At 51.6% G+C, this 12,963-nt stretch overlaps 1 protein-coding gene and 1 long non-coding RNA gene across 8 annotated transcripts; both read left to right on the forward strand.

Moving 5' to 3' along the window:
- The first annotated feature begins 306 nt into the window (after positions 1–306).
- TMEM187 (transmembrane protein 187) lies at positions 307–4,862 on the forward strand. 7 transcript variants are annotated; one of them, XM_010821560.4, is made up of 3 exons: positions 307–410; positions 905–2,968; positions 3,497–4,862. In XM_010821560.4, exon 3 carries the CDS (start codon positions 3,755–3,757, stop codon positions 4,523–4,525), a length of 771 nt encoding a protein of 256 aa, XP_010819862.1. In that variant the 5' UTR covers positions 307–410; positions 905–2,968; positions 3,497–3,754; the 3' UTR covers positions 4,526–4,862. The 7 variants fall into 7 exon arrangements, with proteins under 7 accessions (XP_010819862.1, XP_059739307.1, XP_059739308.1 ...); XM_059883324.1 differs by having other exon boundaries at positions 307–384; XM_059883325.1 differs by having other exon boundaries at positions 307–384; positions 3,501–4,862.
- A 1,834-nt stretch (positions 4,863–6,696) lies between these two features.
- On the forward strand, positions 6,697–9,330 carry LOC112445094 (uncharacterized). The gene is made up of 3 exons (XR_003033490.2): positions 6,697–6,836; positions 8,082–8,234; positions 8,833–9,330. It is a non-coding gene; the product is annotated as an uncharacterized lncRNA (long non-coding RNA).
- Positions 9,331–12,963: the final 3,633 nt, after the last annotated feature.

The following is a 12,963-nucleotide window of genomic DNA, read 5'->3' on the forward strand; positions in this document are numbered from 1 at the left end:
GACGCCGGGGGTGGAGCCCTCCCAGGCTCCCAGGCCTAACGCCCCGCCCCCAGGTGAGGGCGCCGCCGAGACCCCGTCGGCACCCCCAAGGAAACTAGCCGGGCTGCCGCGGGCCGGGCCGGCCCCTGCCCCTTTGCCCGCCGGGCGGGCGACCAGGCTGGCGGTGTTTGAGGCGAGCGGGCGGGCGCGGGAGAGGTCCGTGTCGCCCCGCGTCACCTCGCGTCACCCCGCCCCGCCTGCTTCCCAGAGGCCTGGGCCCCGCCCCTCGCGCAGGCGCACAACCGCCTTTAGGGTCCGCCCTTTTTCAAGATTTGAATTTCCCCCAGCAAAGCAAGACAGGCAAAATACCCGGATGGTGATCGCTGGCCTTTTCGCGCCAATACTGTAAGTTCTCACCACAATCTTGAGAGGTGGGTACATCATTCTGATGTTCCAAATCTTGCAGGAGCCCGTCTGGTCGCTGCTCCAAGTTCACTCCCAGACGGTGCAGGCTGCAATGCGCTGCTGTCCGTGATCTTGGAATGACAACAGATGGTTTTTCCAGTTTCTCTCATTTTTATTTGATCTTTACATTCATCAGCCTCTAGCCAAAATTTGGCCTTTCCTGCAGCTAAAGTGTAGGTAACAAAGCACGGAGCGTTAACCTGGTGATTGTGTCACCAAGGGAAATGACATCATTTGAGATTATATAGCTTTTCTTTTAGATATCCTGAAAGTTAGCTAAACTGCAAGTTACTACAGAATAACTCATTTGAAATTACTGTAGTTATTCAACCTGCCCATAGATCCTGTAATTTAACATGTTAGTAAAGAAGCACATTTATTACTATATCATACATTATCAAAAATATTATAATAACTATCTTTAAACATATTAAGTTTGTGTTTTAATTCTCTTTTTTAGTTTATGGATTTGGAAGCATTTGTTTGAGGAGAGGCCAAAGAGTCCTGTGACACAGTCAAGGGACAAGAACCCTCACCTGTGTTTCTGTGCCACCAGCTGCCCTAAGTGACCTTGGCCATTCACGTCACCTCTCTGGCCAAGTCCTTCGCGTCTCAAATAAGGAAGCTGAGCTGCGGGTTCCCAGCAGCCTTGTCCACATGCAGGGATTCTGTTCTCAGAGTTCAAGAATTGCTATGGTAGCTCCTTGGGCATCCAGGTAGCTCAGATTGAGCTCTCCTGCTGGTGTCCCATGGTACAGTCTTCAGACTGGCATCCCCTTACCTGCAGAAAGGGAACAGTGGTGGTCAGGGTAGTCACGGGCACAACAAGCAATTGTTATAAGGGATACAGGTTAAAGGAGCCACCACTGTGATAGGCGACAGTGGCTCTTGCTTAAATGCATACAGACTGAGAAAGCAGAAGAGTTTAAGGAACACATTTTAACCCCTTAGCCCGGGATTGTCCGGTTTTGCAGGACTTCCCCCCACAGTGAGCCCAGAACCAGAGCAGGGGAAAGGGTGATGCTGGTAAGCCCTCAGACCTTCATGTGCCAAGCAGGGGAAACTGGGAAGAACTTTGAGAGTCACATCACAAGGGTCACAGCAGCTTAGGACTTAGGCCATAAGAGACCTGCCCTGGCCTTTCTAGTGGACTTGGGAAGTTAGTTTGCTAACATGTTGCTTTCAGCTTGCGCAAGGGCTCGGGCAACCTCTGCCCAGCGGCCGGAGAGGAGTCCCTTTCTACGCCCTTCCTGACCTCCTCCTCTAGCAAGCGGACAGTATCTGACTGCCTGTCCGCAGCTCTTCTCCATGCTTGGCTGGTAGACAGGAGGGTCAGGCTAGCACTGGCAGCCTGGGGCCCCAGAAGCCTGGCTCTTCACACCAGGGAGCCAGACCCTGGGTGGGGTCAGAGAAGGACCTGGAGACACCAGGTGAGGCCTCAGCTGGTGTCCCCGCCAGACTCGGGAGCTGAGTGGGGAAGTGCTGGTGCTGGAGAGGAAGTGATAGCTGAGTTGAGGGCTTCAGCAGGCCAGGCAGAGGAGGGCAGGAAGACAGACTATGCCTGGGAATTCACAGGACTGCATGAGCATGGCACTTTGGTGTCTGGCCAAAAGGCTGGGGCGTGATCACGTGTGAGCAGAGAACCAGCCACTGAAGGGTGTTAAACAGGGGCAGTCCTCGAGGGGGCTGCTGGGGGCTGCTGTGTGCAGACCACGTGAGTGGTGGCGAGACTGGAAGTGGAAACCCTGGGGGAGGGACAGCCCCCCACCTTAAAGACTCTTCCTTCACCAGAGGCTGCAATGGGGAGGTGCACGACACTGGCATGGGCTGAGATGAGGGTCAGGACAAGGGCTTCAGTTCCTTCGTGGAAATGCTGCTCCCCTTAACAACAGGCTCCCTGGAGGAGGGAGGGGAGTGAGAGGGTCACCATGAGGCCCAGCTGGCCACTTCCTGGATCCAGTCAGAGCAATGAAATGGCAAACAGGATGATGACAGAGGAGAGGTGCTAACTTTGTGCTTGAACCAAAATTAGCAGGTCTTTGCTAAGCATGGGAGGGAGGGGCCAGGATCAGACCCGGCCCTGCCCTTTCAGGGCCTAAACTGCAGGAGGGGACAAGGGGCCTCAAAAATAAACAGTGGTCTGCATACCTAAGAACTCGTGTAGGTCACACAACAACTCTGCTAGGATGTACATCCCCATTCTACAGGTATGCAAACTGAGGCCCAGAACGGTTAAGGCCCAAGATCACACGGTTAGTAGGTGGGGGAGCTGGGGTTTGACCACAGACAGTTCTTATCCCCACGCCCGTGTGCTTGCCTGCCAGCTTGGCTTTGAGTCATCTTCAGGGCACCGAACCTCTTCTCTTGTTAATATTAATACATTTCTTGGCAACGAGGCCCACTCACACCACAGCTGGCCCCGGAACAGTTGACAATCCATGAAAAGTCCACATTGTTTTTAATTATCTGTCTGCTTCCGTGACTTCAGGAAATGGAAGGTTTTCCTGGGAGCCGAGGACAGAAGGTGATTTTGGAAGGTGTGGCACTTCAGGGGAGGGCGGAGGAGGGGGTGACCCAGGTTGGCAGGCCTGGGGGGACGGCTCCCTCTGCCACCTGGCCTCATACCCACAAAGCAGCCGAGCCCTTCCTTCCTCTCTGCCCCCCACCCAACCTGCCCCACCATTCCCTTGCCTTAGATTCCAGAATCTGGACCACAGCTAATGTCTCGAATTTAACTGGGAATTTAGTTCAAAGGGCTTTGGGACTGGCTTGGAAAACTCCACATTTGTAGTACCACGGAGGTGAGAAAGCATATCCTGAGTTTTAACAACAGACCTAGGAAAGATTTAGTCTCTAAATGCAGTGGCTCTAAGGGAACGGAGACGAGGAGCAGGATTTTTTATAATACGCAGATGAAAGAAGAACAGCATAGGTGTCAGGAGAAAGGGTCATGATAAAAACTTTGGTAGAGCCTGAGGCTGAGAATCAGGAAGATGGAGGCGCTTTTTTGGATGGTTTTCTTTCTACCCACACTCTTTTTGTAACCACAAAGGAAGAAGGCAGAACGGGCCTCCACTGGTGCCAACCAATCAGCAGAACCGCTGCCTTCCTCGGAGCCGCTACCTCCACTAGGGCAAGGTCGCAGCATCTGCGTCGGAAATCACGGGGACTTCTTCCTGCTGGCTCAGCTGGGAGGCTGAGGAGTGTTTTGCAAAAAAGAAAAAAAAAACGTTTATCCGAATTCTGAAATAATAACTGAGGCGGCTGCTCTGTGAAGCTCCCCATCCTGGGGCCACACCTAAGGTTCCAGATGAAGCCGGAGTCGGGGCAGGCCCTCTTCCACGTGGCCCTGGCCAGCTGCCTCTGCGTGGCCACTGTCCACACTGGTATTTTCGAACATGTCTCTGTCCAAGTGGGCTATGAGTACTATGCGGAAGCCCCGGTCACCAGCCTCCCTGCCTTCCTGGCCATGCCCTTCAACTCTCTCGTTAACATGGCCTACGTGTTCCTGGGGGTGTACTGGCTGCGGAGCCAGGCACGTGCCCCAGGAGGCCCTGCAGAGAGGCGGAGGGCTCGCTACCTGAAAGACGTCTTTGCAGGCATGGCCCTGGTCTATGGCCCGGTTCAGTGGCTGCGCATCGGGATGCAGACACAGCCCACCGCCGTGCTGGACCAGTGGCTCACCTTACCCATCTTCGCGTGGCCAGTGGCCTGGTGCCTCTGCCTGGACAGGGGCTGGAAGCCCTGGCTCTTCCTGGCTGTCGAGGGCCTCTCCCTGTGCAGTTACAGCCTGGCTCTGCTGCACCCCCATGGGTTTGAGTTGGCACTGGGCCTGCACATTGCAGCTGCCGTGGGCCAGGCCCTACGCATCCAGGGGCGCCACGGCAACATTTCCTCTGGAACATACTTGGCTCTGGGCGTGCTCTCCTGCCTGGGCTTTGTGGTCCTCAAGCTATGTGACCATGAGCTTGCGCAGTGGCATCTCTTCCAGCAGCTCACGGGCCACTTCTGGTCCAAAGTCTGTGACGTGCTTCAGTTCCACTTTGCCTTCCTGTTCCTGACCAGCTTACACACCTGCTGAAGGTGCCCGCCTGCAGAGAAGATGCATTCAAGTGTGAGAAGAAGGGGCTTATGACCACCAAGCTTCTCCCCAGCGTCATCAGTGCTCAGTGTCCTTGGTGTGATGACACGGAAGACTGTCCCTGCCTTTGAAGTTATAGGCTTCAGTATTATGAATATGAGCATTCAATTTTGTGAAATGTTATACTTTCTGCAACTTACTTTCAAAGGCTTAGAGCAAATATCTAGGGGCCGGGGATGTGGGGGTCATTGTACTAGTCTTGTAATTTTTCTGTGGTTTGAAACTTTTCAAAATAAAATGTTGGGGGAAGTGACCCCCAAGAAATCTATCACACTCACAGTTGGCCGGAGAATGGTTGTCTGCTTTGGGATGTTGGCTCCAAGCATGGGCGGGCGACTGGGGAGAAGGGCAAGCTTCTGACCAGTGTGCCGGGCAAGGCACTGGGGTTACCAGTGAGTGTCCCCAGAGGTAGCTGGCTTCAGGGAGACGGAGTCATATTAAACACACACCTAGCAGACAGATGGGGAAATCCAAAGGCCAGAGCACTAGTTCACCGTGACATCTGAGACTACCAGGCTGACATCAGGTCACATGGAAGCCACACCCCTTCAGATCCTCTGTGGAACAAGGCAGGGTGCGTCTAGATGAAGGAACACCCACAAGAAACACAAAAGTTGAGTTCTCAACAGAGTGTTGTTTGGTGGCTCTTCCCTCAGAGCCAGGGGATGACTTAGATGTCCTTAGTAGCTAGGGTTACTGAAGTGTCAAGTGTCTGTCACCCATGGATAAACCTGGGGCCTTTAGGAACCATGATTCCCCTGATGGCATCTCAGGTTCACGGGCCCTAGAGTTGGCCTCTTTTAACCCTGAAGCACGCTTTTCGTGCAGATGATGTCTGAACCAGCGGGCCCATCCAGGGGTGGGCGACCCTGACAGATGCTGAGGACTCTGCTTTGGGCTTGCCCTGTGGAGACCAACTCTCTCTGTAGTCTCTCCTGCTTGTTAACATGTTCCTTAGGCACCAGTTTCATTCCCCTGTCACCTGAAAGGCATCTGGTCTTTAAAGACACCAGTGAGGGTGGAGAGGAGAGGATGTCCTGTCCCTGCCAAATGGCTCCTTGGGATGGGCAGCCCACGTGCATCTGTTCAGTGTCCCCTGAGTGTCCCTAGAGCCTCAAGGGTTGGCCAGTGGACCATTGCCATGACTACCGAGGTGCTTTTGAAACCAGATACCTGGTGCTGGATGTTCTGTCCCAGCTGGCACATCCCCAGTGGGTGGTGGGTCTCAACCAAGTCATTACCTGAAGGATCCAGCGAGAACTGTCACCTCTGCCCCTCTCCCCAGGAATGGGGCCCGAGGCGGGGCCTGCTGGGCAGCATTTGCCTCAGGAAGCAACCTTGTTCCACAACGATTATCTCAAAGGCTCTGTATGTCCTACAAGAGCACAATGGCCAGGACATCTTGAAGAGGCCAGAGGGGGACGTGTGATTTCTCCAATGGCTTGGTTAGAGATGGAGGTGGGAGGGTGGAGGGCCGGGGGAGGACCAGGGTCTGATTGGGGCGGGGGAGGGCGCTCTGACTCCCCTCTGCTCTGCTATCTCTCTCAGAGTTGCTGTTTCCTTCCTTGACAGTGTGAGTCCCCTGAGAACGGGACTTTGCATAGCCTCATTCATTCCATACCTTTGAGCCACAAGTACCCATAACGTATTTAGTTGTTTTTTATTTTTATTCTTTTTTTTTTTTTTAACCAATTCCCATTTAATAAATAACCCTGAGAACCTTCTGGGTGTTGTTCCACTCCCGTGTCAAGCTGGGTCCCCACAGGAAACAGGTGGCACAGTGAGAGCAGGAGAACTACACACACCACTGTGTGCAGGGGCGGGGAATGGGTGGGGAACCGTAGGGAGACCCTAGGCAGGGTGGACTCCACCCAAAGGAGAGACCCACGTGGAAGGGACACTTCAGGGGGGCCGAAACCCCCAGAAGCCCAAAGCCACTGCCTCCTGGCAGGCCTCCTACCTAACATGGTCCAGTGAAATACAGGATGACAAATGGTATTTTAGGGCCACTGTGTCTCCAGTGCCGCACAACACGTGCTTATAAGCAATGAAAATGTTCATTGCTTATCTCAGATTCAGGTTTAACAGGGTGTCCTGACTTCATTTGCCAAATCAGATGACCCCGCATTGAACCAATCCAACCAAAGCCAGAGGCCTGGAACCTTCCTTCTCTGGCCCGTGTATTTGATCAGCGTTTCTCAAAGGGTGGCCAGCGTCAGCCACGCAGCTTCCTGTATCCCCTCCAGCCCTGGTGAGTCCTGCCTTTTGGGGCTGGTCCCAGCCCAGCCCCAGCCCTGTCTGAGATGCCGGAGGACAACAGAGAAGCCAGTGGTTGGCTGATGGGCCCGCTCTCTGCATTTGGCCTAACGATTTAGAGGTTCCCTAGCTGGGTGGGATCTCAGAAAGCATCTGTGCCAACCCCCTCGTTTCACAGAAACTGAAACTCTTAGATGTTCGACTGGGCTGCAGATTTCATCACTGAGCATCAGAAAGGCAGGTGGCCAGCTTCCGGGCTCAAAGCCTCATCCACGGGGCGGTCCCACCTCTCCCAGGAGGTAGTGACTATGGCGTGGCCACCTGGCCCCTTCCTGCCCCCACCAAAAATAGTGGTAACAGTTTCACTCTGATCACGCCGGTATCCAGGCTCACAGCAGGGAAGACGAGCCACCCGAGAGCTCAGTCAGGGTTGTAGTGGCCCTGACATTGGACTCACCCCCCCACCCCCGCACCTGTCTTTCCCAGTCGGTGCTGGGCATGGCTGCAGCCACATCTACAGGGGCTGCCCTCACCTGACCTCCTGCATTTGTGCCCTGGAGCTTACCTTCCTCTGAATCAGCCTCAGGGGGCGACTCAGAGGACACCCGGGTTGCCTTTCCCACTGACACTTGTATTTCCCACAAAAACACTGTTTTTGACGGCGGTCAGAGAGGCCTCCCAGGGTCCCCAGCCACAGGCAAGGTGTCACAGGCTTTTTCATTTTGTGCCAATCTGATGGTGGCAAGGCAAGATCTTGCTGTGACTTTAACTCGTGCCCTTCTACGTACACACACGCACACTTGTGCACAACTCGTGCTTGTGCTTTCTATTGAAAGTTAGGATTTGTTCTTGCATAAGTTGTTTATATCCTTTCCTCAGTTTGGACTTTTTCTTCCAAAAGTTTGCAGAAGCTTGTTTTATATTACATTAGTCATTCACCTGTCATATGGATAATGCATGTTTTCTTATTCTCATTTGTCTTTTGCTTTTGTGGGCATCTTAAAGGAAGGTGGTTGCAGGTTTTCCCTAGTCATGGATTTCTATATGTCTGTCTTTTTCCTTGTAGCTTTTGGGGTTCTTTGCACATATCAGATACCTTTGTCAAATCTTAACATCTCCGATAGCTACTTCAGATATTTTGCCTTATAAACATGTATTCTCAAAGTATTCAGAATAAAAATTAAAATAGTTGAAATGTACATTCAGAAACCAACAGTGCGGCTGTCATCACTGTTCACAGGAAGTTCACCGAACTGAACTTGACCAGAGCCGTTCACAGTCACAATACATGGCCGAGAGGAAATGCCCAAACCTCATGAAATGCGTTTCATCAAAGGCTGGAGGACAAAGGAGGTTTTGTCTCTTGGCACTTAAAATTGGCCGCATCCCACAGGTAAGCATTTCCCTCTCGCCTGTGAAGGCCTCCATGAGGGGAAATCTTTGGGTAAATAGAAATGAGGCAATTCCAGTTCCCAAGTGAGCCCCCAGACAGCCATGTAACTAGCCCCTTATCAGCAGGGCTTAGGTTCCTGGTGTTTGCAGGTCCACGTGCCCCTCGAGCCTCTCTTCTAAGTGACCTGGAGGCTGCCCGCTGCCGCCTGGGCTGAACGATGGGGCCCTGGGTCCTTCTAACCATTTTCATGCATTTCTAGTATTTTCTTCCATTTCCTGCTTTTCACTTGGATCCTTGCCCTCCATTGCACTTCAGAACCACTGACTTCTGGTTTTCCTTGTGCCTCTTCTTTCTTGGCCCTGCCCGTCTTCCACTTGGGGCATCTTCCATGGGGTTTGCGCTGCCACTATCTCGGCCATCCCGTGCAGCCTCACAGATCACATCGGGGTCCTGACCCTACTCTCCTACCCCAGAGGCAGCCACCCTCGGGAGTTCGGTGTAACCCACTCCCTGGCACATTCTGAGACCTTTCCTGGAGGTGGAGGGAGACGAGCAGCCGTGCCCACTGCCCACTGTCACATGCTCTAAATTTCTCTAGATGCACCACGTGGTCCAGAGCCATCTCCTACCGGCTGCAGGACCCGATCTGTGGACGTTTGCCCCCAGGGCTCCTGGGTACCCAGCCGGGGAGTTCCTCCTTTGGTGCTGCTCTCTGGGACTCCCTGCCTACGTGTGAGCACGTCGCTAGAGGATCTGCCCGCATGCAGCACGCCTGCGCTCCAGCCACAGTGGTTGCTGAAATGACTGCCTGCCAGAGTCTCTGTGCGCCAAGCATCACCAGCACGTGGTGCTGGGAGAAGGATTGCTGTCTGCTACGCGGATGGCAGCCAACTAGAACTGCACTGCTTTCTTGCTTGCTTTTCCTGGCTTAAAATTGAAGTTGCCCAGAAAAATCAAACATACAATTACCGTAGGATCCCGGAATCCTACTTGAAGGGGATCTCCCCACCAGAAGGGAAAGTGGGGCCTTGAAGCGATACTTGTCTCCCTGTGTTCACAGCAGCCTTATTCGCAATAACTAAAACATTTAAAACAACCCAAGTGTCCTCCGATGCATACCTGGATGAACAGAATGTGGTCCAGCCCCATAACGGAGTGTGATTCAGCCTTCAAAAGACAGCCGCTACACCACCACTGGACCAAGGTGTGATGGTCAGTGAGAGAAGCCAGACACAAAGACAGACACAGTATGACTCCACTTGTATGAGGTGCCTAGAGTCTTCAGACCCTAGACAGAGAGAGGAGGATGGGGAGGGGGCAGAGGCTGGGGAGGGGGAGTTAGAGTCTAATAGGAGTTTCCATTGGGGAAGATGGGCAGTTCTGGGGATGGACACACACCCACATGAACATACTTAGTGCCGCCAACCTGGACACTTAAAAATGGTCAAGATGCTACATTTGATGTTTGTTGTTTAGTTGCTAGGTCGTGTCCAAGTCTTTGCGACCCCATGGACTGTAGCTCACCAGACTCCTCTGTCCATAGGATTTCCCAGGCCAGAATACTGGAGTGGGTTGCCATTGCCTTTCTCCAGGGGACCTTCCAAACCCAGGGATCAAACCTGGCTCTCCTGTACTGGCAGGTGGATTCCTTAGCGCTGAGCCACCAGGGAAGCCCAAATTTGATGTTATCAGTACTTGATTACAGTTTCAAAATCCACATTGCTGTCTGCAGTTCAGGAGCTGGGACACCTTGCATACATTTTGTCAGCCTTCTGTGCCTCAGTTTCACCTCTCATATGAGCACTGGACAAGGTCACATAAAAGTAGGTCACAGGCTTCCCAGCAAGTCCAATTGTCAGAATCTGCCTGGCAATGCAGGGAACACGGGTTTCATCCCTGGTCAGGGAAGATCCCACATGCCACGGAGCAACTAAGCCTGTGAGCCGAAATTCTGGAGCCCACACACTCTAGAGCTTATGCCCCACAACAAGAGAAGCCACTGCACCACAATCAGAGAAAGCCCATGCAGCAACAAAGACCCAGTGCAGCCAAAAATAATAAATAAATCTTTAAAAAAAGAACAACAAACCCAGCAGATCAGAAAAGTGTCTGCACAGAACTGGGTGGTGTCCTGGCCACCCTTCCCCCCCGGGGCTGCGTCTCTCAGCAGCATTGTAGATGAGGAAACACATATCATTCCAGGGAGGATGGAGGCCTTACTGTCAAGGACAGTAAGTTTAGAGGAGGTAAATGACCTTCAGGTCCGAGGAGGTAGGAAGTGCCCAAGGTAAGACTTGCCCTGCTCTCGGCTGCTACGTTGGTCTTTGTAACTGGAGCCCTTGCTACCATGGCTTGGGAGCCAAATTTCGTTTGGAAAATACATTGAAAAATTCAGATCTGAATGACATACCATGTAATTCATGTTCTTTCGTGTTACTTTTGATAACTTTTTTTTTGGCCATGTGGCTTGTGGGATCCTAGTTCTGTGACCAGGGATCGAACCTGAGACCCCCCCCCCCCCACTGCATTGGAAGTGTGGAGTCTTAACCCCTGGACCACTAGAGAATGCCCCAATTCACACTGTTAATGTGTATGTTTCAGTGTGTTTAGTTCATTCACAGGGCTGTGCTGGGACAGGGGCTGATTTTCTGTTGAATTGTTGGAGGACTGGACACACCATTCCTACCACAATGCACAAGGTTTTTGATTTCTCAACATCCTCACCACCACTTGTTACTGATTCTTTTTTTTTTTTTTTAATAATTTTTGACTGTAAGCCTCCTAGTGGGCGTGATACAGGGTCTCATTGTGGTTTGAACATACATGCTTAATTTCAGAACCCTCTAATCAGCGCTCTACTGTGTCATGGGGCACCTCAGCTTTTCCGGAGAACACCCTGACCTTGCCAGGCAGCCATCTGAAATGTTTATCATTTGCAACTCTTTGTTCTTGCCATTCAGATGGGCTTTCTTTCCAGATTGTTCTTCATAGTGTACAACCCAAACAGGTGGGGGAGCTGAGAGTGTGACATCCACAATGAGCTGAGCCAGCCCCACAGGGTGCGCGGGGGGCGGGGGGGGCGGTGCTTCTGTGGTGGCCGACACAACAAACAACAGATGTCAACTCTGAGAACACTTCAGATAGTGGACTGTCAGAGATTATAGACATTGTCACACTGCATCCAAACCACAACTTCCAGGCATATGCTGTTTACTAGACACTCACCTAAAACATATGTCTGTGGAAAGATCACATGTGAGGGAAGGAGAAAAACAAGATCTACTTGGCACCTAAGAACCAAGAGGGAGCTGGTGTAGTTATATTAATATCAGACAAACCTACAACATTTTAGGAATATGTTAAAATAGTTTCAAAATATATAAAGCACAAATGGACAGAACTCCATGGAGAAATAGACACATCTAGCACCTTAGAGGGAGGTTTCCATGGGCTTTCCTTGAAGGTGTTGCAGGAAGGGGGACCCCTTCCAGGGCCCAAAACTAGGCTCTTGTCTAACACTTGGAAATGAATTGTCCGAGGAGACACATGTGCTGACAAAGCAAGAGATTTTATTGGGAAAGGACACCCAGGTGGAGAGCAGTAGGGTAAGGGAATACAGGAGAACTGCTCCGCCGCATGGCTCAGGTTTTATGGTGATGGGATTAGTTTCTGGGTGGTCTTTGGCCAATCATTCTAATTCAGAGTCTTTCCTGGTGGTGCACGCATCACTCAGCCAAGATGGATGCTAGCGAGACGGATTCTGGGAAGTGGATGGACACGCAGGTGTCTCCTTTCAACCTTTCCCGAACTCTTCCGGTTGGTGGTGGCTTATTAGTTCCGTATTCCTTATCAGGATCTCTTGTTATAAAACAACTCATGCAAATGGATACTATGGTTCCTGGACAGGGTGGGCGGTTTCAATCAGTGTGCTTCCCCTAACAACTCCCCCCTGAGAGACTTCATACTCAAGATACTTCTTGGGAATTGGGGCGGAGGTCTCTTTCTTCTGTAACTTCTTCCTGCTGTGCATGGGCATAGGCCTGCCTAGCAGAGCAGAAGTCTCTCTCTACCAGATCTAACTCAAGGTATTTTTGGCCTGAAACCAGCATTCACCCTTATAATAACAGCAATTTAGTTTGAAACTGATGGCCCCTCTCAGAGATGAAATAGACAGGGGCCAAACAGGAGACCTAACAGGATGGTCATCTCTGGTTCCCGGAAACAGAAGGCAACATTTGGGGTGAGGGTTGCAGGGTTTGTGACCCTTTTTGATTGGTTGGTGGTGAGGCAATAGAACTGTGCCCCAGGAATCTTGTGTTCAGTCTGAAGTTACCATCCTCCACCTGGGTGAGGGCTCAAAGACATTGTTATGCATATTTCTTTGAGTAGGAACCAGGACTCTGTCTGGAGGCTGCCTGGTCCAGGAACTAAGATCTCCCAAGATGCCTGGTGCAGCCAAAAAGAAAAAGACTTAGAACTACAGTAATAGAAAGAAGGAAATAATAAAACTGGTGGCTGACAGTGAAAGTGGTATTTAAAGTAAAATTTACAACTTTATGTGCTTACGTATCTGCATTATTTTTACTGAGCCAAAACATACTAAGTGTAACCACCGGAACTTTCCATACACACAGTGGAGGCGCCATCAAACTCAACCCCAAAGCAAACTCTCCAGATTCCTTTTGCAGTTCTAGACATTGGTATGAAAGGAAGGTCACAGTGACATCCA

The sequence above is a fragment of the Bos taurus genome, chromosome X (genome assembly GCF_002263795.3).
Source record: "Bos taurus isolate L1 Dominette 01449 registration number 42190680 breed Hereford chromosome X, ARS-UCD2.0, whole genome shotgun sequence".
NCBI lineage: Eukaryota > Metazoa > Chordata > Mammalia > Artiodactyla > Bovidae > Bos > Bos taurus.

Bases quoted from the DNA above. Each gene is read 5' to 3' on its own strand.
- TMEM187 (XM_010821560.4), top strand. From the start codon at position 3,755: ATGAAGCCGGAGTCGGGGCAGGCCCTCTTCCACGTGGCCCTGGCCAGC.